The sequence below is a fragment of the Trichechus manatus genome, unplaced genomic scaffold, assembly GCF_000243295.1.
Source record: "Trichechus manatus latirostris isolate Lorelei unplaced genomic scaffold, TriManLat1.0 scaffold00186, whole genome shotgun sequence".
In the NCBI taxonomy this organism is placed as follows: domain Eukaryota; kingdom Metazoa; phylum Chordata; class Mammalia; order Sirenia; family Trichechidae; genus Trichechus; species Trichechus manatus.
In genome coordinates this window covers 5,102,495-5,128,766 of record NW_004444122.1, presented here as the reverse complement: position 1 = coordinate 5,128,766, position 26,272 = coordinate 5,102,495, and the positions used below count along the sequence as shown (strand labels likewise).

Genomic DNA, 26,272 nt, shown 5'->3' with positions numbered 1-26,272 from the left:
AGATAACAAGCTCACTGAGGGCCAGTGACTGATTATATTCTTTTGTGTTCGCCACATCATCTAACCTAGGGCAAGGCCCATAAAATATATTTAATAAAATAAGTGTTGTCTTGAACTTAATTTATATGAAAAAATGCTTCTTGGGAAAGGAAAGCAGAGGAATGTTTGGCATTCAAGCTTCCTAAATATCAACTGGACTATTTAAGACGTAAGCATCCTTAGATTATCTTGAGCCAGGGCTTGGGACCCAGCTGAACCAGACTAGGCATGCTTGGTGTTGACAGTGGAAGAATGCAAGGTAGATGAAAGCACTTAATATAATTAGTCAATGTCCCCAAGATTACTAGAAAGCAGTATCATAGAATGGAATGCTTGCTAATTTTGGAAATCAGTTCTGGCTTTATCATATCCTAGTTGTGTGTCTTTGGGCTAGTGACTAAAGACTTTCTAGATCACAGTTTTCTCCATTTATGAAGCTAGGATAATGACAATCCTGACCAAAGGTGGTGGTGGAAAGAGAATGTCAATGAAAATCCCTGGTAAACTAGAAAGCATTATCCAGATACAAGGCTGTCTTAAGGGACCATCATTTGCTAGGAACAGAAGCCCACTCAAGTTAGCTCAAGAAAATGGAATTCACTGGATGAAATGGTGGGTATTTAATGGAATTTAAGTACAAGCTGGTCTTGAAGGCCTGGACCCAGGAATCAGAAAGGGAGGAACCCCGGTTACTCATTCCCCCTATTGAAATGCATGATTTCTCATCTTTCCTTCTCCCTTTATGTCTAATTTATTTTCTCTGCTGTGGAAACTGGATTGCTTTGCTTCAATATGCATCTCATTTAAAAAAGAAAAAGAAAAAAAGTCATTCCAGGCACGGATTGATATAGCTTCTCAGCTCTAGTCTGCAAACTGGCAAATTAAAACTTCTGTTGCAATTCTAAATTCCTGGCAAAGATTGACCTGATGTGGATAAGGTGTTTGCCTCTGGATAACCGGCTTCGTCCAAGGCAGCTGGGTCACACATACAAACTTGGCCACCCTTTCAGAAAGGGCCAAGGCTTGGTTGGTATCCCAGACTATTTCCTGCAAAGGCACTCTTAATTTTGTGACACTTCCTTGGTGTATAGAGCTTAAGGCAAGCAAGAGTTAGACGGCTGACATGTTCTGTTGACAGTGGGCCCTGCCCACATCAGTGAGTCTAATGCAAGGAAGTTGTTTGCTTATATTCTCTTACTTTGATTTCAAAGAGTCATATATGGAGAAAATGGGCCATGGCCGGGTGAAGAGGAGGTGATGTAATTTTATCACTGATGATCATCCCTATGGCTGGATTGAGGACACAGTCCTTATTCCAACAAAGAGGGGTGATCCAATTTCAGTCTTCTTCACTTGGACTGTTGCTTCTATAGGTGTGGTCCAGGTTAAGGTTTAATCTCGTTAAGACAATGAAAATGTGGATGCAATATACGATTCACAACAAAACATTACAACTTATCCCAAAGGAAAGTTTATTTATTTATTATATCTATTCATAACCTACTTCTGAAAAGGATTTGAGGCAGTTTATAAAAGCCAAAATCATAAACACAGTAAAATACAAAAGTCAAGTAGTAAAAAGGGGAGGAACAGAAGAAATTATATTTTTAAATGCTGGCTAAATAAATTATTAATAGTCATTTGGGGAAAAGATAGTTTTTTTCTCCATACGTTAAAATAAATTCCAAATATACCAAAGAGTTAAATAAGATTGCTGAATTATAAAGGAATTAGAAAGATACATTTAAATATTTATCTGTTCTCAGGGTGGGAAAAGCCTTTCTAAGCCCACTAATAAAGGAAGAAACCTTAAAGGGAAATATTAATAGAATTGACTGCATAAAAACTTAGTTTCTTGGCTTCTTAAAACATCAAAAACAAAACTAAATGGGGAAAAGATTTTTGACAAAAATGACAAAGAGTTAATAACTTCACTAGGCACAAATCTGTTAAAAATAATAAAAAAAATTCAGTAAATAAATGAATAAAGGACATAAAACAAGAATTAAAAAAAATTTGTTGTGCTTCTGGTGGAAGTTTACAGCACAAATTAGTTTCTCATTCAAAAATTTATACACAAATCGTTTAGTGACATTGGTTGCAATCCCCACAATGTGTCTGCACTCTCCTCCGTTCCCTTTACACCCCGGGTTCCCCATGTCCATTTGTCCAGTTTTTCTGTCCCTTCCTGCCTTCTCTTCTTTGCTTTTGGGCAGGTATTGCCCATTTGGTTTCATGTACTTGACTGAACACACGTTCCTCCTATGTGTTATTGTAAAATATGGAAGTTTTGAAGAATTAATATCACCAATATGTGTGAAAGGATATTAAAGCTAAATAATAAAAAATAAATGCAGCCATTGACTTGGTATATGTTTTGCTGTGTATATTCTCGACAACAAAATAAATAAAATAAAAAATGCAAAATAAAATGGCAAAATTCTATTTAACACTTATGATTGGCAAACGTTTTAGAAAATTAAATATCCAGACTTGGCAGAGATATTGAGAAAATGGCACTCATATTATCAACCTGATAATAATACTGCCTTTCTGGAGGGCAATTGGCAACATTTTGAAAAGCCCATAACACCTGCATATCCTTTGACTCAGAAATTTTATTTCCAGAAACTCATCTTGGGAAATCACTGATGATTTGTGTAAAGATTTAGGTATAAGGATCTTTGTTATTTATTCTTCTTTTTTTCAAATAGAAATTATTTCCCAAAGTTCTTACAATGAGCATTTATTACTTCAACAATAAGGAAAAGTACATTAAAATAATATATTGTCTTTTATGTATCTATTTTCTTTAATTAGGAATTTTGTATGCCAAAAGTAGATTCTGAACCATAAAGTAACATTTTTGTCATCTGGCAGCTTTAATCCTTTGGAAATATCTGGTGGGAGGAATCAGTAATTTAGTAAAAAGACCCCCTGAGCCATCAAGACTTACACAAACACTTTTTGTACTATTATTATGAGAGCTCTCAAGGGCTTTTACTCAGAATTCATTTGCTCTTGTTTTAGACAGAATCTGAACCAGCTAGATTATCTGCTTTCTGTCCTACAGCCAACTGGAGGCAGGTACTTGGTACCAGAAAGGATAGCGGGAGGGTTCTGACAACAGGGAAAAAAGGCAGATGGATTGTTTAGACAATAAAGAAACAGACACACATTTTCACAAAGCACAGCAGCGTTGGACCATGTAGAGTAGAAGTGGAGTCCCTGGTTAGTGCAAACAGTTAACAGTCGTGGCTGCTAACTGAAAGGTTGGAGGTTTGGTTCCACCCAGAGGCACCTTGGAAGAAAGCCTTGGGATTTACTTCTGAAGAAATCAGCCATTGAAAACCCTACGGAGCACAGTTCTACTCTGACACATATGGGATCACCATGAGTCAGAATCAACTCCATGCCAACTGTTGACGTAAAGTAGGGGCAAATAATCCTTCACCTTGAAATCCTTAGGAACACCTGAGTCACCTGGAAAAAAAATTCAAAGCATTCAGTTTTCAAAAGGAAGGGAATGCAGTTGAAAATTTATATCCAAGATGGCTAAAATAGAGCAAAATTTGGCACCTAAATATGGTAAGCTTTAGTTATCTGGAAAAAATACCTGGGTGGAAGAGCGATCAGAATAGATGAGGTAACCCTCTGTGTAAGTCATCACTGTGGAGGTCCCAGTGGAATTGCACAGCCATAGAGTTGGCCTTGAATTCAAAGAAACATGTAGGAATGAGAGAGGCAAGTAGGATCTGGTCCTGTGGGATTCTGGTAAACTCCTTCAGCCTTCCTTAGGCTCATCTCACTGGGTGATGTGTGTGTGGTCCTTTTTCTCTGCCCCCAGGACTGCCCTCCAGACGCTGAGGACTTCAGAGCCCAGCAGTGCTCTGCCTACAATGATGTCCAGTATCAGGGGCGCTATTATGAATGGCTTCCAAGATATAATGATTCTACTGCCCCTTGCGCACTCAAGTGTCATGCACGGGGACAAAACTTGGTAGTGGAGCTGGCCCCCAAGGTACTGGATGGGACTCGTTGCAACGCAGATTCCCTGGACATGTGTATCAGTGGCATCTGTCAGGTAAGCCACACCTGCTTCCCGTGACCCTGGTTCAAGGACTGCCATTCCCATTCTCAATAAAGAAAATCATTTTCTTCTAGACTTTTGCTCACAATAATGAAATATTGTCTTTGATAATTTTAATATAAAAAAAATTTTAGAGGATGCTATAAGACTTTATAAATCATGCTTTACTTATTTAAAATAGTGTAAATTTTATCTGGGTCCCTGGGTGGGGTAAATGATTTGCACTCGGCGGGTAATCATAAGGTTGGTAGTTGGAACTCACCTGGTGGAAATGCAGAAGAAAGGCCTGGTGATCTGCTTCTGTACAGATCACAGCCAAGAAAATTATATGGTGCAGTTCTACTCTGTAACACATAGGGTCACCATGAGCTGGAATGGACTCGACGGCAATGAGTACAGGTAAATTTCACCTGTGTCAAATCAAAAGATTACAATACATGATTTCTTGCAGTTCCTTTAGACCACTGATTCTACAACTTGAAAGTGCATTAGAGCCACCTGGAAGGCTTGTTAAAACAGAGTTCTGGGCCTAAGCCCCAAAGTTTCTGATTCAGTAGGTCTGAGGTAAGGTCAAAAATTGCATTTCTAACAAGTTCCCAGCTTTCGCTGATGCTGCTGGTCCATTGCTCTGAAAGGGTAATACTGATAGGTTCTCTGAGATTTCATTATTAAATTTAATTCAGTTTTGGGTCTTTGGGAAAGAATACTGACTTATTTCCTGAAAAGTTAGTATGAATACATCCCAGCAGATTTTTCAGAGTGCATTTATAGAGCTGTAGTGAGTATGAATGAGGCATAAATCCCAGTGGCTTGTAACAGGTGTGGCCCATTCAGAGGTATTATGACAGCTGCTGAAGAGTATGGGCATGGGAGGGAAAGAATAGGATTGCACTTCCGCTCTCTGGGATAACTAGTCTATTCTGTCCTATAGGGTCCCTATGAGTCAGAATTGACTTGACAACAACAGGTTTGGTTTTTTGGTTTTTCCACTCTTTCCATCTCTGAAAAATATTTTAAATAACAAATACTCTATTATTCTACCTACCCTATTTTTATATTCATAACAAAAACAGCAGTAACTATAGAAAATAAATAACCTAACCACCTGCTAAGGGCCAGGAACTACTAGGCATCTCAAACTTAACACGCTTAAAAAGTAAACCTTGATCTTGCACCTCAAACCAGTTTCTCCTTTCATCACTATTTTGGTAAATGGTCAGTTGTTTGCCTGATCCCTGTGGAATCATTCTTGATTCTTCTCTCTCTACCCATATATCACATCTATTGCCAAATTCTCTCAGTTCTTCCTCCAAAGCTTATTTTGAATCCACGACGTCTTTCCATCTCCACTGACTTCTAGTCTAAGCCCCATCACCTCTTGCCTACACTACGTTTATAGCCTCCTGTTCTGTTCTCCCAGCTTCCACCATTGTCCCCTGAAACCCATTCCCCACACAGCAACCAAAGTGGTTGTCTTAAAATATAAGTCAGAGCTTGTCACTCCACATGTCAGAACCCCTCAATGGCTTTTTGTGGCGGTGATCGTGAAATTCAGAATCTTTGCCTGCCTTTCCAGGCTCTTCCTGCACTCTTCTGTCTTGGCACTGCTTTTCCATGTCTGCCAAAGTGCCAGGCTCTTCCCTGCCTCGAAGCCCTTACACATGCTGTCTCTGCTTCCTTCTACTCATGCTCCTGGCTACCCTTACTCATCTTTAAGCGATCAGTTTCACATCATTTCCTTAAGAGGGTTTCTGTGATTTCTCTACCTAAATTAGGTCTCCTGGTTCTATTATAATACCCTTCTATTGTGCTTATGGAGCCCTAGTGGTGCAGTGGTTAAGAGCTTGGCTGCTAACCAAAAGATCAGTGGTTGGAATCCACCAGCCGCTCCTTGGAAATCCTATGGGCAGTTCTACTCTACAGGGTCGCTATGAGTTGGATAGACTCCACAGCAATGGGTTTGGTTTTATTGTGCTTATAACATTTTATAATTGCATATTTGTGTGATTATTTAATTTATGGCTGTCTCCCACAACAGCTTGTAAATTCTCTGAGGGCTGGAATCATGTGTGTGTTTCTCATTGCCACATCCCAGCACCTCTACAGTGCCTGGCCCCGTAGATACTCTGCAGCAAATACTGGCTGAACAAATGAATCTTATCTACCTGCAGATACAGAGGCTATTCAGTTCTCTTGGCTCTTATTTTCCTCACAACCTCTAGTTCTGAATTTTCAAAGGTAGGCTTAGTGTCCCTTTTAGGAGATCCCACAAATTATTCCAATTCAGCATGTCTTCTAAATAAACTGATACCATCTTTCCCAGATCCACTCCTTCTTCTACCTGTGATTCCTATTCATTTCTGTTTGTGGCACCACAGTTTTCAATCTCACCTTCCTGAAACCACATCATAGTCACTTGAGTCTATTTGCTCATGTGTCCTCTATATCCAGGTCCCTTTATCATGTCTTTCACATTTTACTCTTCTTTTCCCTCTCACTGCCACCTTTCACCCCAAGACTAGACTAGCCAACCTCTCCAAGCTCCCTAACCAATTGCTCTTCCTTTCTCTCCTACACTTGCACCATCTTATTTGACACACGCTATTGACTAATATTCCCCAAGTTCAAAGCTTATAACTCCATTTTCCTACTTCACATACTGTCAATGGTTTCCCTTTATATCCACCAATTTACTTTTAGGCTCTTCCACTAAATGTTATCAGTAGTTATTGCTTATCAGTAGTATTATGCCTTTTTTTTAAACAAGTTTTTGATAGTGAGCATTTATAATTAAATGAAAACATAATTGTCATTAAAAGAAATTTATTCTGGGGGTCAAAGAGAGCACCCTGGACAAGGTAATACTTCGACATTGAGATTTTGAAAAGTTGAGTAGGAGTTAGTTAAACAAAGATGAGGAAGGGAATCATGAGCAGAAGGAATAGGACGGTGAAGGCATTAATAGCAGGGTGTGTTTGAGGATCTATAACTCTTTCTGTAGGGTTGAGGTGAAAAATACCTGTGGGACAATGACAGAAGGTGAGGTTAGAGGTATAGGTGGAATAAAACCAAAGACCAGTTGCCATCCAGTTGACTCTGACTCATGGCAACTCCATGTGTGTCAGAGTAGACCTGTGTTCCAAGGGTTTTCAATGGCAGATTCTTCTGAGGTGACGCTAGGTGGACTTGAACCTCTAAAGTTTCATTTAATAGCTGAGCGTGTTAACCGTTTGCACCACCCAGGGACTCCTTGAGGCAGGTAGGAAGGAGGAAATGTAGACCACTGATAAGTTTGTAAGGGAATGGAGAGGAAGGCGAGATATTGTTCGATGGGCTCAATTTTGTGAAATAGAAAACAATAAGCGGGGAGAAGTTTGAGGAGAAAAGAGAAATTTTAAGATGATCTAAGGATAACTGGGTTGACAAAAGATGGTTAGAGGACAGTTCCTCAGGAACCAGAGGAAGCAGAAAAGCATTGCCTGTGGCACAATCGTTCTGTGACAGATCACTTATGGCTGAGGTCGTGGACCTGATGGGTGGCCTTCTGTGATGAATGGAGGTGGTGGGCTGTGGTTGGGACTACTGGACTTTAGATTTAGAGAGAGTGGCATTCAGTTCCCATTTTTACAACTGATTGGTTGAAGACCACTTGGCAACACCCTTACCATCTTTGAGGCTTGGTCTTTTTAATATGTTGTTTCTAGCTGCCTCTGAGTCAACCCCTGACTGATGGTAACTCCATGCACAACGAAATGAAACACTGCCCAGTCCTACACCATCCCCATGATCAGTTGCGGATCGGACCGTTGTGATTCTGCGAGTTTTCACTGGCTGATTTTCAGAAGTAGATCGCCAAACCTTTCTTCCTAGTCCATCATAGTCTGGAAGCTCACAGCAACACGAAAGCCTCCACTGGCAGATGGGTGGTGGCTGTGCATGAGGTAGTTTGGCGGGAAATCAAACCTAGGTCTCTGGCATGGAAGGTGAGAATTCTACCACCGAACCACCAATGCCTCTTTCAATATGTAGAAAGGAGATATTGTCCTGCTTGTTGATCTTGTTCAAATTCATTCATTCGCAAAGAACATGCCAAGTGCCCAGCACAGTAGCTGTCACCCAGAGGCATCCACTCAACACTAGTTCCCTTTCCCTGGTTTCTCCTTGTGCTCACAGCCAACTGCCTCCTCCTCTTATTCATTGCTTAAGTCCGGTTGCATAGTTTGCTCCAGTAGCTTCCAGGGACTAAGGGGCTTGCAGGATAAAAGTGATTTTCAGTGCTGAACGAGTCTGTTTTAAATGAGTGCTTCACATTACATTTCTGTGATTCTAATGGGTAAGCCAGGTTCTTTGGGCAGTAATGTGTGATACCCTGATTGCTGAAAGCTGAATGCTTTTTTGGCCAGCCTATTTGAGTAAAAGAACTGCATGCACTTCCTCAGGAATGACTCAGATGCTTCTCAGTTGAATTTAGTATCTTCCCATCAGCAGGATAATGTTGACATAAATTCACTCTGTTTGTACACTGCAGTCGTGCACATCAGCAGTTGTTAGGGTGAGAGAAAGCAAACTGTATGATCTCTCCACTGGCCTCAGGATCAATGGACTGAGCCCTGAGATTTACTTGGCACAGACTACAAATAATTTTTGCAAGTGTGTTTACAATTTGATCATTTAAATAAATACATCCCAGTGCTCCTGGGGACAACTCTCTATTAGCCTGAGCACAGCAGAGAGCATGAGAAGATTACGTTCACTGAGGGAAATTCGCTCCTGCTGCTGTTTGGAGTTCGCATTTTTATCAGATGTAGGACCCGGTTGGAACCAGGGCTGCAGAACAGGTCTGATTTATCATCAGGGATGGATTATCCAATAGGCAAGGTAAGCACAGTGTTACCTTGCTTACCAGATCATCTGAATTTGTTCACTACAGATTAGTAAATAAGCACAAGTAAGCCCGTGCTTACCCTGCTTACTGGGTCATCCGCCCCGTCAGTGATTGTAAATTTGAAAAGAGGCTTTGATTCTGTAGGAAGGTGCTGTGGGGTTGTGAGAGAGACAGATGCCAGCCGTACCTAGAAGCAGACTCTTTGATGTGGTGAAAAATGTGAAATTGTTCACTACAGATGATCTGGTAAGCACTTTGCCTATTGGATAATCTGCTTGTTTATCATTTGTGTTTATTGAACTCCCTGACCGCTGGGCAGATAAAGAAACCACTTAGTGTTCATAATAAAAACAATAGCAGCGATTATCTACTTGTTTACATACCAATGATCATGAAGATGGCTCAGGACCCGGCAACATTTTACTGTTATATTACATAAGGTCGCCATGAGTTGGCGTTGACTCAGCGGTGACTAAGGATGATGATGACAACAACAGTATCTACTGGGTACTTATTATATGTCAGGCATTGTCTAAGCCCTTACCGGTATTATCCCATCATCACCCTGGGAAGTACATGCAGTCATTATCCCCGTTTTGTTTATAAGGAAACTAAAACTTGAAGAGGCTAAGTAATCTTCCTAGGTTGTGTAACTAGAACATGATAGAGCTGGAATTTGAACCCAGGCAACCTCATTCCAGAATCTATTTTCTTTACCATTGCACTATACTGATGCTCCCTTTTATATTGCTGCAGGTGCCACTGAAATTTGTAACTAAAAAAGAGATGTGGTTCTGGTACAGGACAGTCAGTACAACAGAAGAATCATATCTAAGCAGCTTAGTACAGGGGTCGGAACTCAAATGGAAAGCTGCTGGGGTGTGGTCACAGGGAGTGGTGAGGGCTGTTGTGAACTGGAGAATACATACTCACTATGAAGGCACCAACCATGGACAAATCTGGATTTCAACATGAAATTTCCAGTTTTTAAAAACACCTTACTATTAATGACCATGTTTTGTCCATTAATGGTTAAATTGCACTTCTAATTGCCGTAAGGAGCTCTGGTGGTACAGTGGGTAAGTGCTTGGCTGCTAACTGAAAGGCTGGCAGTTTGAAGCCACCAGCAGCTCTGCAGGAGAAAGGCCTGGCAATCTGCTTCCGTAAAGATTGCAGCCTAGAAAACCCTATGGGGCAGTTCCACTCTGTCATATAGGGTCACTATGAGTTGGACCCGACTCGACAGCACACAGCAACGATGATATAGACCAGGTTTCCCTATAGTACTAGGTCTCTAGGTGGCACAGATGGTTTGCTCTCGGCTAGTAACCGGAAGGTTTGTGGTTTAAACCCACCCAGCGGCTCCTCAGAAGAAAGGCTGGTGATGATCTGCTTCCGTAAAGATTACAGCTAAGAAGACCCTGTGGAGCAGTTCTACTCTGTAACACATGGGGTTGCCATAGGTTGGAACTGACTCAAGGGCAATGGGTTTTTTAATTCTGACTCATATCAACCATGCAGGACAGAGTAGAACTGCCCCATAGAGTTTCCACTGCTGGAAATCTTTACGGAAACAGACTGCCACATCTTTCTACCATGGAACAGCTGGTGACTTTGAACTGCCGACCTTTTGGTTAGCAGCTGAGCACTTTAACCACTGTGCTACCAGGGCTCTTTGTAGTAACCAACAATCCCCAAAGCTTAGTGATTTAAAACAACGAAAGACTTCTTTTCTCACTAATGCTTCTTGTCCAACATGGTTCAACAGGGGTCTCTGTGCATTGAATCTCTGAGACCCTGGCTGAGGAAGACTTCATTTGAACATACTTTTTTTCATAATCACTACAGTAGTGGGAAGTGGAATAAAGTGACTCATAGTTGACCCTTAAAACATCTTACAGAAGTGACACAGATCACTTAGACTCAAAGTTCCTTGGCCAAAGGCAGTCGGTGGCCACCCGAATTTCAAAGGGGGTGGGGAAGTGCAGACCTACTATGGGCTGAAAACCAAAATCAAATCTACTGCCGTTGAGTGGATTCTCACTCATAGTGACCCTGTAGGACAGAGTAGATATGCCCCATACTGTTTCCAAGGCTGTAAATCTTTATGCAAGCAGACTGCCAAATTGAACCGCTGACCTTTCGATTAGCAGCCGAACACTTAACCACTCTGCTAACAGGGTTCCTTCCCATGGGCTGAAAAGAGAAGCTAAATATTTATGAATAACCTTAACGACTAGCACAGCTCCATATAGTCAGATTTGTAGATCCAGTTTTCAGAGATCTCAAACAGAAAAGTTATTTCCAAAAATTTGTACCTGAAGGATTAATTTAGATCTTTCTGGAAAACTCAGTTTTTGCTTAATTTGGGGTAAGTAATGCCACTAATTTTAACATTCTCTATCTTTTTTTTTTAGCTGATTAGGAAATCATATGCAGGATCTGTGAAAAAATCATTGCTGAAATGATGATTTTTTTATTATTTATTCCAAAAAGCATTGCTCATATGTTTTAAATATTTATGTTATCTGCTATCTTGTGTAATGTCTCGTTATCTACACTTTAGGGTAAGAATTCTGTCTTATAATTAGTTTATACTCTGTAGTGCCTGGCATTACAGAAAACAGGTTATTTAATAGATTTTAATAAATTTTACTGATATATTTATTAACAAATAGTTTTTAAATCATTATAATTAGATATCCCGACCTTAGAAGGTGTCACAGAAGTTGAAAACATTACAGGCAATTTTTAAAAAGTTGCTTATTGGTGATTACAATGGGTTCTGAAAGGCAAAATTCAGTAGTCCCTCAACTTCAAGGACCGTTCTGGCTTATACCCTATGAATCACAAGGCAACTAGATGTTCTTGTCAGATATTATTTCTCTGTGATGTTTTCACATGCTTTATGTGGCTGTAGGATTTGAATGAATTGTAACTTTAAAAACATTATGAAACAAATATAAGTGCTCAGGGAGGTATTCTGTTGCCCAAGACCTTGCAAGGCCCTAAACACTCTTCAAAACAAGCCCATCCTAGCTCCTAAACCCACACCCTTCCTGGATGACCAGATAGAGGCGATTCTCATTCTCATGAAATGCTGAGTTCTCAGGGACATGAATGTGTGAGGACAGAGCTTGGCCCAGGAATAATGTCTCTGTAATTTAATGGTAGAATTACTCCCCTGGAGAAAGTTGCATGAACACAAGTTACTCATTGATTGAATCCAACCATGCAAGTGCGTTTCCAAAGTTAATCACTCTTAAGCTGTTCCACATGCACTTGTAAACATTAATATTATGGCCTCTGCAACTGGGTTCTTCATTGCCCAGCTGCTGGTACGAGAGGTGAAGAAGGCGCAGCATGGTGTTAAGATTCTGTTGTCAGGTGACCTGGGATTCAGTCCCATCACTGACGCTATATAGTAGCTGTGTAATGTTGGCAAGTCATTTAACGTCAGTAATGTACGGGTTCCTTGTTTGTAATATGGAGATAAAAGGTATTGCCTATATCATAAGATTGTTGTGAAAATTAATTGAAATAACACATGTAACATGCTTAGCATAATGCCAGGTACATAGTAAGCGTTCACTAAAAATCAGCTATTATTACTAGTATTTTATTACTATCTTTATAAAATCACTTAATCTTTGGGGAAAATGATCTCAAAAGTCATTGCATTCAGCTACTCATCCAATAATTGAATCCCCACTACAATTTTCCTGCCAAAAAAATCTCCCAGCCCAAGATTGAATACTTATTATTGGAAAACTCTTGACTTTTCAAGGTTTCTCATGTTGAGCTAAATTATGCTTAAACCTGTAGCTTTCACCATTTGGAAATACACAGAACAAATCTAAACCCTTTCCTCGTGACAGCCCTTTGTGTATTTGTAAATATCTCTAACCACAGGCTAAATTTCCTCAATTTCTTAAACTTCCTTGGAACTTTTCTTATCTCTCCCTGAAGATTTCATTTCATCTTTTCCTTCCCTTCAACACCAACATTTTGTAAATGGTTATCTATAGATGTGGTTTCTCCTTCCTCCCATTTGATTTCCTCTTCAACGCCTTGAATATAGAGTCTAATTCAGCATCTCTCCAAACTAAAGTCAAGAAGCTGTTCCCAAGAGTCAAAACAAAACGAAAAACAGATCATAAAAATTGACCCAGTTTCATTGAGCTCTTTACTATATTCTAATCTCTATACTAGGAACATTACATGTATTTTCTCATTTAATTCTCACTAGAGCCCTATGCGAAGTATTATTATTATCTCCATTTTACTCTTGAAGAAATGACGCTCTGAGAGTTTGAATTGTTCAACATCCTGCAACTGAAAGGTGGTGGTGACGAGGTGGGGGGAGGGTGCAGGAGTGTTGGGTCAGGATTTATACGTGGGTTGTCTGCCTCCAGAATCACTGCACTTAAACACCAGGTATGTAAATACCAGGGTAGTGCAAATGGTAGAGTTTGGCTGCTAACCAAAATGTTAGTGGTTTGGTCCACCTAGAGGTGCCTCAGAAGAAAGGCCTGGTGATCTGTTTCCAAAGAAGTAGACATTGATAACCCTATGGAGCACAGTTCTGTTCTGACACACACGGGGTTGCCATGAGTCAGAACTGACTAGACAGCAACTGATTATATACATACAAATAAAGTTGAATGAGTGTGGGAAGTGAGAATAAATCATCAGATCAGTTAATATTATTTGGCACAAAGATGTAAAAGACACATATTTGTGAAATAAAAGGAAATATAAGACAGAGCTCTTTTTCACATATAATGAGGCTGACAATCCAGTAAGTATACATATGTATGAAAAATAACTCACAAGAGACTAAAAGATAGCAGCGTATTCTATGAGACAACTCCAGTAATCCTTTTCTTACATTTGTTAAATTGTTTATAAAGATAAATGTATAGATATATTGAATTAGAGGTAAAGTTATATAAGTATAGGTATAGATGATAAATGGAACCCTGGTGGCACAGTGGTTAAAGCGATTGACTGGTAACCAAAATGTCAGCTGTTTGAAACCATTAGTGGCTCCACAGGAGACAAATGTGGTAGTCTACTTCCGTAAAGATTTTCAGTCTTGGAAGCACTATGAGTCGACTTTATGGTAGTGGGTTTTTATAGATGATAAAGAGAGCAAGAAGAGATAAATATAGAATATATAGAGATAAGGATATATAGATGTAGAGATACAGGTATATGGAGGTAGACATAGAAATAGAGGGAAAAAAAATTAAAATAAAACTATGGACCAAAAGGATATACATCAAATTCAGTATAATGGTTGTATCTGGGAGGAATGAAAAAAAAGGGCTAGTGTGTGTTTGTGTGAGTGGTGGTAGAAGAAAGAAATCCATTGCTATTGAGTTGATTCTGACTTATGGTGACCACATGTGTTATAGAGTAGAACTGTTCCATAGAGTTTATAGAAGCAGATCACCAGGCCTTTCTTCTGCAGTGCCACCGGGTGAGTTTGAACCACTAGCCTTTAGGTTAGTAGTTGAGTGCAAACCGTTTGCACTACCTAGGGTGGCAGAAGGAAGGGACTTCGATCTTGTGTATAATCCCATTGATTTTATGTACATAGAAATACCTGAATATAAATATATGGAAGAGAGTAAGAGGAGGGATAAGGAGGGAAGGGTTCAATTCAGAAATACTTTTTTCTTTTTCTCTTTTAATTATTTGGGCCTTGCATAAGAATCTGATAAATGATATTGTACTGTAGACTTTATATCACTGAGATTTAGAAAACTATGTTCTAATAAAAGAGAGCCAACACATAAATTTAAGAAGGATAATAAACGTAAATAAGGTTCCTGAAATAACTAGGGCTCCACCTTCCCTGTATCCCTGCCCACTTCTGACCACTATGACTCTGTTGGCAGGCAGTAGGCTGTGATCGGCAACTGGGAAGTAACGCCAAGGAAGACAACTGTGGCGTCTGTGCTGGCGATGGCTCCACCTGCAGGCTCGTGCGGGGACAATCCAAGTCACATGTTTCTCCCGAAAAAAGTAGGTTGCAAACCCAATACTGTGTTCTTAGACTGTCTGTTAAGAGAACGTTTCCTAATACTAAGCTTTTCATTTGGAAAGAACTTTTGACCAGTTTTCTGAATGTCACTTTTCCTACAAAAAGTATATATGAAATTTTTCTTCCTGTTACCTCTGTATAAGACTACCTGTTTCTTTAAACTTTTGCCAATTCAGAGTATTACTATTTTTTAAGTATTTGCCAATTTGTTAAATAAACCACGAAGTTATAATTTCTTTAATTTGCCTTCCTTTGATTGCTAACAAGATAGAAAACACTGTCATAGGTTTATTGGGCATTTACACATTTTCATTTTTCAATTAACTATTGAAATCATTTACCCATTTTCCTAGTTGGATATTGATTTTTCCCTCACTGATGTAAGTTTTCAATATATCAAGATTATTAACTTTTTGTCTGTCATACGTATTCCAGATCTTATTGCCAGTTTGTCATGTGTCGTGGATTGAACTGTGTTCCCCAAAAATATCTGTCAACTTGGCTAGGTCATGATTCCCAGTATTATATGATTGTCTACCATTCTGTCATCTGATTTGATTTCTTTATGTGTTGTAAATCCTATCACTATGGTGTAATGAGGTGGATTAGTGGTAGTTATATTGATGAGATCTACAAGATTAGACAGTGTCTTAAGCCAGTCTCTTTTGAGATATAAAAGAGAGGCGAGCAGAGAGACATGGGGACCTCATACCACCAAGAAAGCAGTGCAAAGAGCACGTCCTTTGGACCTGAGGTTTCTGCGCTGAGATGATCCCAGTCTAGGGGAAGACTGAAGCATCACAAAGACCTTCCTCCAGAGCCAACAGAGAGAGAAAGCCTTCTCCTCGAGCCAGTGCCCTGAATTCAGACTTCTAGCCTATTGGACTGTGAGAGAATAAACTTCTCTTTGTTAAAGTCATCCACTTGTGGTACTTCTGTTATGACAGCACTAGATGACCAAGACAGAATTTGGTACCAGAAGTGGGGTGCTGCTCTAACAGATCCCTAAAATGTGGAAGCACTTTTAAAACTGAATGGATAAAGGACCGGCAGCAGCAGAACCAGGAGACCAGTGCCAGACAGCGCTGGAGCCGACCCACAGAGCGAGACAGCTGAGTGCCTGTGCGCAGGAGGCTTCCTGGCAAGTGGGGTGCCTCCAGGCCCTTGTTAGTGGAGCTAGGCTTGCTGACCCATGGAGCGAGAGAGTTGAGTGCCTTCTGGCCAGTGTTTACTGGCAGAATGTCATGCCTCCAGGCACTTACCGGTGGAGATACAGAGCTTTGGAACACTTGCTCCAGCAAGACAGATGCGGGTGTGAGGCCTAAGGGCCGAGAGGCCAAGGAAACAAGAAGCAGAAGCTGAAGAGACAAGGAACACAGGAAGCTGAGCTGCCTCAGTCTCAGAAAGTATGGCCAAGACCTCTTGGGTTTCAAAGGGAGTGGAGCCATGGCCTCCGGTGTTTCTAAGGGTGGAGTCACCACTCAGATGGACTAGGAGAATGGTGTGCCTAAAGCCCAGGGAGCAGAGTTGCCATCCCAGTGGGCCTGGAAAGTGGAGCTGAAGCCCTGGCTGAGGGGCCTCCACTCAAAATTCAGAGAGTGTGGCCAATACCTAGAGTCTGGAGGGCAGGACTATTGTGTCTCAGAGAACAGAGGATTATTTTCAAGCCTTGAGGACTAATGTAATGTGTTCTGCTGACTTTCTTGGTGCCTGTTATGCCTTCTTTCCCTCCATTTTCTCCCATTGGTAATGAAAATGTCTAGCTTGTGCCTTTTTTTGCCATTGGACTTTGGAAGCAGATAACTTGTATTCTAGATTTCACAGATGAAGAGGAATTTTTGGACTTGAAGTTGATTTAAGACTTTTGCTGTGGTATTATGAGGTGAATATGTTTTACATGTGGCAAAGACATGAATTTTTGAGGGCCAAAGGGTGGAATGTCATGGATTGAACTGTGCCCCCAACAAATATCTGTCAACTTGGCTAGCTCATGATTTCCAGTATTATATGATTGTCTACCATTTTGTCATCTGATGTGACTTCCCTATGTGTTGTAAATCCTATCACTATGATGTAATGAGATGGATTAGTGGCAGTTATACTGATGAGATCTACAAGATTAGATAGTGTCTTAAGCCAATCTCTTTTGAGATATAAAAGAGAGAGGCGAGCAGAGAGACATGGGAACCTCATACCACCAAGAAAGCAGTGCCGGGAGCATGTCCTTTGGACCTGAGGTTCCTGCACTGAGATGCTCCTAGACCAAGGGAAGACTGATGCATCACAAGGACCTTCCTCCAGAGCCAACAGAGAGAGAAAACCTTCCCCTGGAGCCGGCGCCCTGAATTCAGACTTCTAGCCTACTGGACTGTGAGAGAATAAACTTCTCTTTGTTAAAGCCATCCACTTGTGGTATTTCTGTTATAGCAGCACTAGATGACCAAGACGTCATGTGAATTTCAATTTTGTTTTAGAATTGGTAGTTTCTAAATTTTCAGATATTTCTGTGTTTTCATTTCCATAATATCTGCCTTTTAAAAAATACTTTAATGCAGAGGTCAGTAAACTTCTGTAAAGGGCCAGATAGTAAATATTTTAGGCTTTGTAAGCCATATGGTCTCTGTCCCAACCACTCAACATTGCCTATGTAGCACAAAAGCAGCCACTGATAACATGTAAACAAATAGGCATGGCTGTATTCCAATAAAGCTTTATTTATAAAAATAGGCTGCAGTCTAAATTTGGCCCTTAGGTTGTAGTGTGCGGACCTCTGCTTTAAAGGTAAAAAATGACTCACCTGTGTTTTCTGCCAGTACTTACTTTCCTACTTTAAAATCTTTCATTCATGTGAATTTATTTTGACATAATTTAGGAAGTAAGGATCTTAACTTTTATCCTTAAATGGGGAGAACATTGCAGGAGGGGTGGAGGGTGGAGAGGGCTTTTCAGGCAGAGAAAACACGACGTTCAGAGGCCTTTTGGAGGAATTACTAGTATATTTCTCAGGCCTAAATGAATGTTAGATATGGTAGAAAAGAGAGAATGGCATCTAGGAGTCAACCATAAAGGCCTTCATTGTTATGCTTCACATTTCATGTTAACTGGAGTCATTCAAGCAATTTAGACAGTGGAGGGACTTGATTAGATTTGTGTTTTAGTAAAATAATCTCTGGCTGCATGTGAAGGCTAGATTACCTGTGCAGTGAGCCTAGAAGAAGGGAGTCCAATTAGGAAACTTTTTTTTTTTAATACTCTGAAGGGTTTGAAATGATGAAGCATTTGTCCAGGGTAGTGTGGCAGAAGATGAAGAGGAAGGGACAGATTGGAGAGCTATTTAGGTAGAATCAACAGAGTGTGGTAACTCTTTGAAAAAAGATTATAAGATAAAAGAAGAAGCGAGGATGATGCAGACTTCCCAGCTTGAGGAACGTGTGGATACGTTTGCTGTCCATTTGGATAGGGAATTCATGAAGAGTGGATGCATATCAATGGTAAGAGCTCTCTGAATTTCCCTTCTCTCCAACATTTTGGCCTCACAAACGCTCAGTGGCTTGACAGCTTTCTAATACCTTCAAACAGATGTTGATTACATCTTGTTTACGGTTGGAAGGTTGGTTTGAAACACCAGTCTATCACTGCTGTTAGCAGAACCCTCTATTGGTGATATTTGGTTATGCGTGTATAAAAGAGTATGTCGGCTGTATCAGAAGGGCAGGAACTGCATCCTGAAGAACACCTTCTGATGCTTGACCAAAGAAGAAGTTTAAGATAGGACAACTGAGAAGGAATGGAAACAGTAGGTAGATGAAAGCAGAACTTAGTAAGAGAAGTATCATAGAAGCCAAAACCTGTTGAAAAACCTGTTGCTGTCAAGTCGATTCCGACTCATAGTGACCCTGTAGGACAGAGTAGAACTGCCCCGTAGAGTTTCCAAGGAGTGCCTGGTGGATTCAAACTGCCAACCCTTTGGTTAGCAGCCATAACACTTAACCACTACACCACCAGGATTTCCATAGAAGCCAAAGGAGTAAGTAATTTCAAAAAGGAAGTAATGGTCGGTAAATGTTGTGAGGTCAACTCAAATTATTTCTCTTTGGCAATTGGAAGATCACTGTGACCTTGGTAAAACTAGTTTCAATGCTTTTCAGACTGTAGCTGAAGCCAGATTTCAATGGGTTGATGAATGAACAGGGGGTGAGAATGTATAGAGGGAAGGATTTGCCCAGGACAAAAGGAAGGAGATTTTCCCAGGATAAGAAGGGTACACACTCACACCATGTCAAGAGCTGGATACCTGGATAACAAGTACAGCTGGGGAAGATGATGAGAAATTAAATGTATTCCAGTGTGTTAACTTTGACTGACTGTTCATTAGAAAGTAGATTTGGCTGCTAAGACTGAGACCCCTCAGAGACTTGAGGAAAGTGTTGTCATTGAGAAAAAGAGGAGAAGGAACTCATCAAGGACAGTGAAAGGATAGAGGAGTAGTTTTAAGGGCCTAGCTGAGATAGGAGACTATGAATTCATGGAGGTTCCAGTCTCTGGACTTCATTAAGGAGGTGCCTTCAAATGTTGTTGTTGTTAGGTTCCATCAAGTTGGTTCTGACTCACAGTGACCCTATGTACAACAGAACAAAATACTGTCCAGTCCTATGCCATCCTCATGATTGTTGTTATGCTTGAGCCAGTTGTTGCAGCCACTGTGTCAGTCCATCTCATTGAGAGTCTTTCCCTTTTTGCTAACCCTTTACTTTACCAAGCATGATATCCTGTCTCCAGGGGCTGGCTCCTGATAACATGTCCAAAGTACATGAGACAAAGTCTACCATCCTCACTTCTAAGGAAGATTCTGGCTGTACTTCTTCCAAGACAGATTTGTTCTTTCTTCTGGCAGTCCATGGTATATTCAGTATACTTTGTCAACACCTAATTCAAATGCACCAATTCTTCTTCGGTCTTTCTTATTCATTGTTTAGCTTTTGTATACATATGAGGTGATTGAAAATTCCATGGCTTGGATCAGGCACACCTTAGTCCTTGTGATGGTTAAGGTTGTGTGTCAACTTGGCTGGGCCATGATTCTTAGAGGTTTGGAAATTATGATGTAGTTTGGTAGCTATGTAATAATGTAATCACCTCCACAATGAGATTTGTTATGAGCAGCCAATCAGTTGAAAGAGAATTTCCTTAGGGGTGTGGCCTACATCCAATATAGGTGAACTTTCTGGCAAAGCTCGTTGGCTCTTGCTCGCTCTGGATCCTGCAACTGGCTCCTGTTCATCTGACCTCTGGTTCTTGAGACTTGAGCTAGCAGCTAACCTGCTGATCTTGGGATTCCTCAGCCTCTGCAGCCTGTGAGCAAGAGGCCTGCTGTCTGACCTACCAATCTTGGGTTCAGTAGCCCCTGCAGCTACGTGAGTCAGGAGAAGCCTCCAGCCTGACCCATGGACTTGGGACTTTCCAGCCTCTACAACTGTGTGAGCTATTTCCTTGATATAAATCTCTCTCTCTCTACTATATATATATATATTTATACATTTCACTGGTTTTGCCTCTCTAGAGAACCCAGCCTAATACAGTCCTCAAAGTGACATCTTTGCTTTTTAACACTTTAAAGAGGTCTTTTGCAGCAGATTTGCCCAATGCAATATGTCATTTGATTTCTTTACTGCTGCTTTTGTGGCCGTTAAATTGTAGATGCAAGTAGAACGAAATCCTTGACAACTTCAGTCTTTTCTCCCTTTATCATAATGTTGCTTATTGGTCCAGTTGTGAGGATTTTTATTTTCTTTATGTTGAGGTGTAATCCGTACTGAAGGCTGTGGTATTTGATCTTCATCAGTAAGTGCTTCAAGTCCTCTTCGCTTTCAGACCTTTTGGCTTTAAATGGTGGTGTATTTATGAGGAATGCATTCTACTGCAAATCATAGAAAACCCAGCTTATAAATATAGAAGTTTATGTATATTTTCTAACAAGAAGTCTGGAGCAGGCAGTCAAAGGTTGGAAAGCTGTTCTACTATGTCTTTAAGAAACCAGGCTCCTCTTTCTCTCTTCTTCAATCCTTAGAGTGTGGCTTTCAATTCTGTGATTGCAGTATTACCATTGAACATTCAGACATCACATCCACATCCCAGGCAATGAAGTAGAAGAGAGTGCAAAAGACATACTTTTAATTCTGTGCTCTTTATTGAGGAAGGGAAGCCCTTCCCAGGGAATTTTGCTTCGTTGACCAGAACTGTGGCACATGACACCCTAGCTTCTAAAGAGGCAAGGAAACCAAGTATTTAGGGTTCCATCGTTTCTGTTATTTTGATATTGATATAATGCTTTGTCATTTACAAAGTTCTCCTCAGCTATACTATATCATTTCATTTCGCCAACAACTTGCATTGTGTGGTTTTGATATTGTCAAACCCATTTTACAGATGAGGAAAATAGGACCAGAGACGTTAAGAAACATCATTCATAATTGATTATGAAAGGCAGTATAGGGAAGTGGTTAAGAAATTAGTGTTTGGGACCAGACTGCCTGAATTTAAATCCTGGATCTATTGCTTACTAGCTATGTAAGCAGGGCAAGTTATATAACTTGTAATTTCAAGATTGTTAAACCCATGTCACAGATAAGGAAAATAAGGACCAGAGATGTTAAGAAACATCATTCATAATTGTAAAAAAGACTTGGGGGCAGTGTCTGACCTCCTCCAACTTGACAAGGGGGAAGGAGAACCAACATCAACAGCCCAAGGCTGATTCCTATGAGGCGGAGGTCAGACACACCTCCCTGCACCATCTTTACTAATTCTAACACTGACCACCCTTCACACAACTCTCTGTTTCTCTGCTGGGTTCGATTATTCACTGCAATGGCCACACAGAACTCACAAACCACACTTACGATTTGGGGGTTTATCAGGGAAGTAACAGTTACAATTCAGGCTCAGGAACACTCAGGATACAGTTCTTTCATCAGGACAGCCTCTTCCCCACCATGCTCACAGGCATGACTCTCCCGGGCCCTAGGCCTCTCCCCAAAGGCACTCAGCTTTCTGGCTCCGCAGGCCAGGAAGCCCACTGTGTCATCTCCTGCCGCCGGGTCTTTGCTGCTGGGACTCTCCTGCTGGTCTCTCCTTCCTTGGTGGTGGTGGGCTCCTCCTTCTGCTCTGGAATTGGCTCTCTTTTAAGACAAAACTGACCAATCCCCTTGGTGGCCCACAATTATCCTATCATTCGGTCACCTGGGTGGGAGTTACAAGACCATGGCTAGAAAGGCCACACACAAAAGTAATTAATCTCACTGCAATAATTGATTAAGAAAGGCAGTATAGGAAAGTAGTTAAGAAATTAGGGTATGAGACCGGACTGCCTGAGTTTAAATCCTGGGTCTATTGCTTACTAACTATATAAGCAGGCAAGTTATACAACTTACATGTGTATCTTGGCTTTCTCATTTTAAACTGAAAACAATAATAGAACTTCCTTTATATAATTGTTTTGAGGATTAAATAACTCAATCCAAGTTGAGCACTCCGAATAGTGTCTGGAACCTAGAGAATGCTCGGTTAACTGTTAGCTTTATCATTACTAGAAATATGACTCATTTGGGTACCTAATGATGCCACACCTCTTACATACATTAAATGTAAACGCGGATCTTTGTAAACAGATTTTTAAATCAGTGTTCAGGTCGGTCAGAGGATTGGTTTTGAGAGAGCTACTGATGGGTATGGAGGAAAACCTTGGACGTGTCAAAGAGGAGTGAATCGTGGGAGAAACCAAAGTTAGAGGAAAGACTCAGGCTGGGGAAGACAGTTTGAAGAGGCAGGCTCTACTGTGAAGAGTTGATTCAGGAAGGTTTTTGGACGAGAAGACTAAGAGGGAAAAACAGCTAGCTCAGGGTGTTGGGGAACTGCCCGGAGTTAGATTTGGCCTTAAATAGTTTGGAAATCTCATCAGAAAAGACCTTATTTTCTCAGGGTCCAAGAGAGATTAGAAATGGAGATAATTCTAATTGAACTGGTGTAAAAGCCGAGTGAAAATGTGTCAAGAAGCCAGTCTTTTTGGAGAAGTGGGTAGAGGAGGCCCTGAAATGGGAAGAGATGGGACTGGGTACTATGTATCTGAGGAGGGCCTACCTCCTTGTGCTTGATAATTCTTCAGTCTTTGGTAAGATAGTTGATAGTGTCTCTTTTCCTCTCTCTCTTGCATTGTTTATCCGTTTTGGCATTGTAGACCATTTTGAGAATCTGTTGAAAGCCATGCATTTTCTCTCCAGGAAAAGGCACATGTGCACATAAGCCCCCAATTTGCCATTTTGGTTTATTTGGGTGGGGGTCTCAGACCCCTGATGCTATTCAGGACCTTCCAGGTTAAGAACCCCTAAAATCTCTAATGTTTCTGATTACTTTCTACAAAGAAAGGGACGCTGGAGGTGTAGAAAGATCCCTGAAAAGAGCCAGTAACAGTGCTGTGGGAAAGCCAGGGGCATCTCAGGATGCTGGCGTTTCATCGAGTTCTATACGTTTTGTATTTGGGCTATGGCTAACGTTAGTGGAGACTCCTGCCCCCACGAAAACCCGGTACTCCTGGTTCTGGATTTTCATTACCACCCCTTCATGTCTGTTACTACCCTGAAGCCAGCCAGCTAAAAGCCGGTTTTGGCTGGGCTTTTCCATAGACCATATGGAAGCACTTCCATATAATCACGCTTTGTGTGAAAGAAATGTGGGAAATGAGACCATGTTCCCCCCCGAGTGTGCATCACTGGGCCCGCACAGCTCCTACGTCCACACCTTGCCAAGCAATCATTCCTGTCTTCCCTGGGACTCACACTGAGTCAGGACATGGCAATGAAATGCTATTGGCACAGCCCTGCTCTGGAGAGAGTGTACGAGGTTGCACACAGGATATCATTTCCATCACGCAGCGGGGCGGATTCAAGGTGTAAGAGCCTGCAGCCAAAACCTTTGCTATGACAAAAATCAGAAATTAATCCAGATATAACACACAAATTTCCTGTTCAGAGGAAGAAGGAGAGAGACTGAACTAACAACTGGCATAAATAGCTTTGCGTGTTGGAAAAGACAACTGGAGGCCACTCAGGCTTTAAAGAGAGAAAACTTTAAAAACAGCAACAGAGAAGCAAACACATCTATTTGGAGGGTCGTGACCTGGCCTTGAGCCCTGGCGGCACAGTGATTAAGTGCTCGGCTGCTAACCAAAAGGTCTGCGGTTTGAACCCCCAGCCTCTCTATGGGAGAAAGCTGTGGCAGTCTGCTTCTGTAAAGATTTACAGACTAGGAAACCCTATGGAGCAGTTCTACTCTGTACTATAGGGTCACTGTGAGTCAGAATCGACTCAACAGCAATGAGTTTGGTTTGGTTTTTGGTTTGGACCTGGCCTTTAGGGAATCAGTTGTATTTCCAGGTTTGTCCCTTATTTTGGTCTTGTCCACATAAGGGCACACATATGAGGCAAGTAAATAGAAAAACTCAGGTTGTCTATTCAGGGCTCTTGTACATTTTTACATGGTGGCAACTAAGCAAGAGTGACGTCTACGGCCGACCTGGAACACCAGCACTTCATGCAACTTTTTTTTTTTCATTGCACTTTAGGTGAAAGTTTACAGAGCAAATTAGTTTCTCATTAAACAATTCATACACATATTGTGACATTGGTTACCAACCACACAACATGTCAACACTCTCCCCTTCTCAAACTTGGGTTCCTCATTTCCATTCTTCCAGCTGTCCTGTCCCTACCTGACTTCTCATCCTTGTCCCTGGGCTGGTATGCCCATTTGGTCTCCTATACATGGTTGAACTATATGTATTATTGTTTGTGTTAAAGGCCTGTGTAATCTTTGGCTGAAGGGTGACCCTTAGGAGTTACTTCAGTACTGAGTTAAAAGGGTGTCCGAGGACCATACTCTTGGGGTTTCTCCGGTCTCTGTCAGACCAATAAGTCTGATCTTTTTTGTGAGTTTGAATTTTGTTCTATATTTTTCTCCGTCTCTGTCTGGGACCCTCTATCGTGATTCCTGTTGTGGCAGTTGGTGGTGGTAGCCACGCACCTTCTAGTTGTGCTGGACTCAGTGTGGTGGAGGCTGTGGTCATTGTGGTCCGTTAGTCCTTTGGACTAATCTTTCCCATGTGTTTTTGGTTATCTTCATTCTCCCTTGCTCCAGATGGGGTGGGACCAGCAGACATATCTTAGATGGCTGCTCACAAGCTTTTAAGACCGCAGGCACTACTCACCAAAGTGGGATGTAGAACGTTTTCTTTATAAATTTTGTTATGCCAATTGAGCTAGATGTCCCTTGAGACCATGGTCCCCAGTCCTCAGCCCAGTAACTCGGTCTCTCAGAGAGTCTAGATGTGTCTGTGAAGCTTCTATGACTTTGCCTTGGTCAAATTCTGCTGACTTCCCCAGTATTGTATACTGTCTTACCCTTTACCAAAGTTACCAGTTATCTACTATCTAGTTAGTGTTTTTCCCTCCACACCCTCCTCTCCCTCATAACCATCAAAGATCGTTTCTTTCTTTCTTTTTTTTTTTTATTGTACTTTAGATGAAAGTTTACAGAAGAAACTAGCTTCTCATTAAACAGTTAGTACACGTATTGTTTTATGACATTGGTTAACAACTCCACGACATGTCAACACTCTCCCTTCTCTACCTTGGGTTTCCTATTATCAGCTTTCCTGTCCCCTCCTGCCTTCTAGTCCTTGCCCCTGGGCTGTTGTGCCCCTTTAGTCTCATTTTGTTTTATGGGCCTGTCTGATCTTTGACTGAAGGGTGAACCTCGGGAGTGACTTCAGTACTGAGCTAAAAGAGTGCCTGGGGGCCCTACACTCGGGGTTTCTCCAGTCTCTGTCAGGCCAGTAAGTCTGGTCTTTTCTGTGTGTGAGTTTGAGTTTTCTTCTACATTTTTCTTCAGCTCTATCCAGGACCCTCTATTGTGATCCCTGTCAGAGCAGTCAATGGTGGTAGCTGGGCACCATCTTGTTGTACTGGACTCAGTCTGGTGGAGGCCGTGGTAGTTGTGGTTCATTAGTCTTTTGAACTAATCTTTCCCTTGTATTTTTAGTTTTCTTCTTTCTCACTTGCTCTTGAAGGGGTGAGACCAGTGGAGTATCTTAGATGGCCGCTCACAGGCTTTTAAGACCCCAGAAGCTACTCACCAAAGTAGAATGTAGAACATT

General features: G+C 41.2%; 1 protein-coding gene across 1 annotated transcript in view; it reads left to right on the top strand.

Moving 5' to 3' along the window:
• Nucleotides 1-3,886: 3,886 nt before the first annotated feature.
• ADAMTSL3 (ADAMTS like 3) overlaps nucleotides 3,887-26,272 on the top strand; it is a gene marked incomplete at its 5' end in the record, with an annotated part of 256,278 nt that continues 233,892 nt past the window's right edge. Inside the window, 2 exons of the mRNA XM_023741699.1 lie at nucleotides 3,887-4,123; nucleotides 14,921-15,047. Of these exons, the coding sequence (XP_023597467.1) occupies nucleotides 3,887-4,123; nucleotides 14,921-15,047 (364 nt within the window). The remainder of the gene's footprint in view (nucleotides 4,124-14,920; nucleotides 15,048-26,272) is intronic.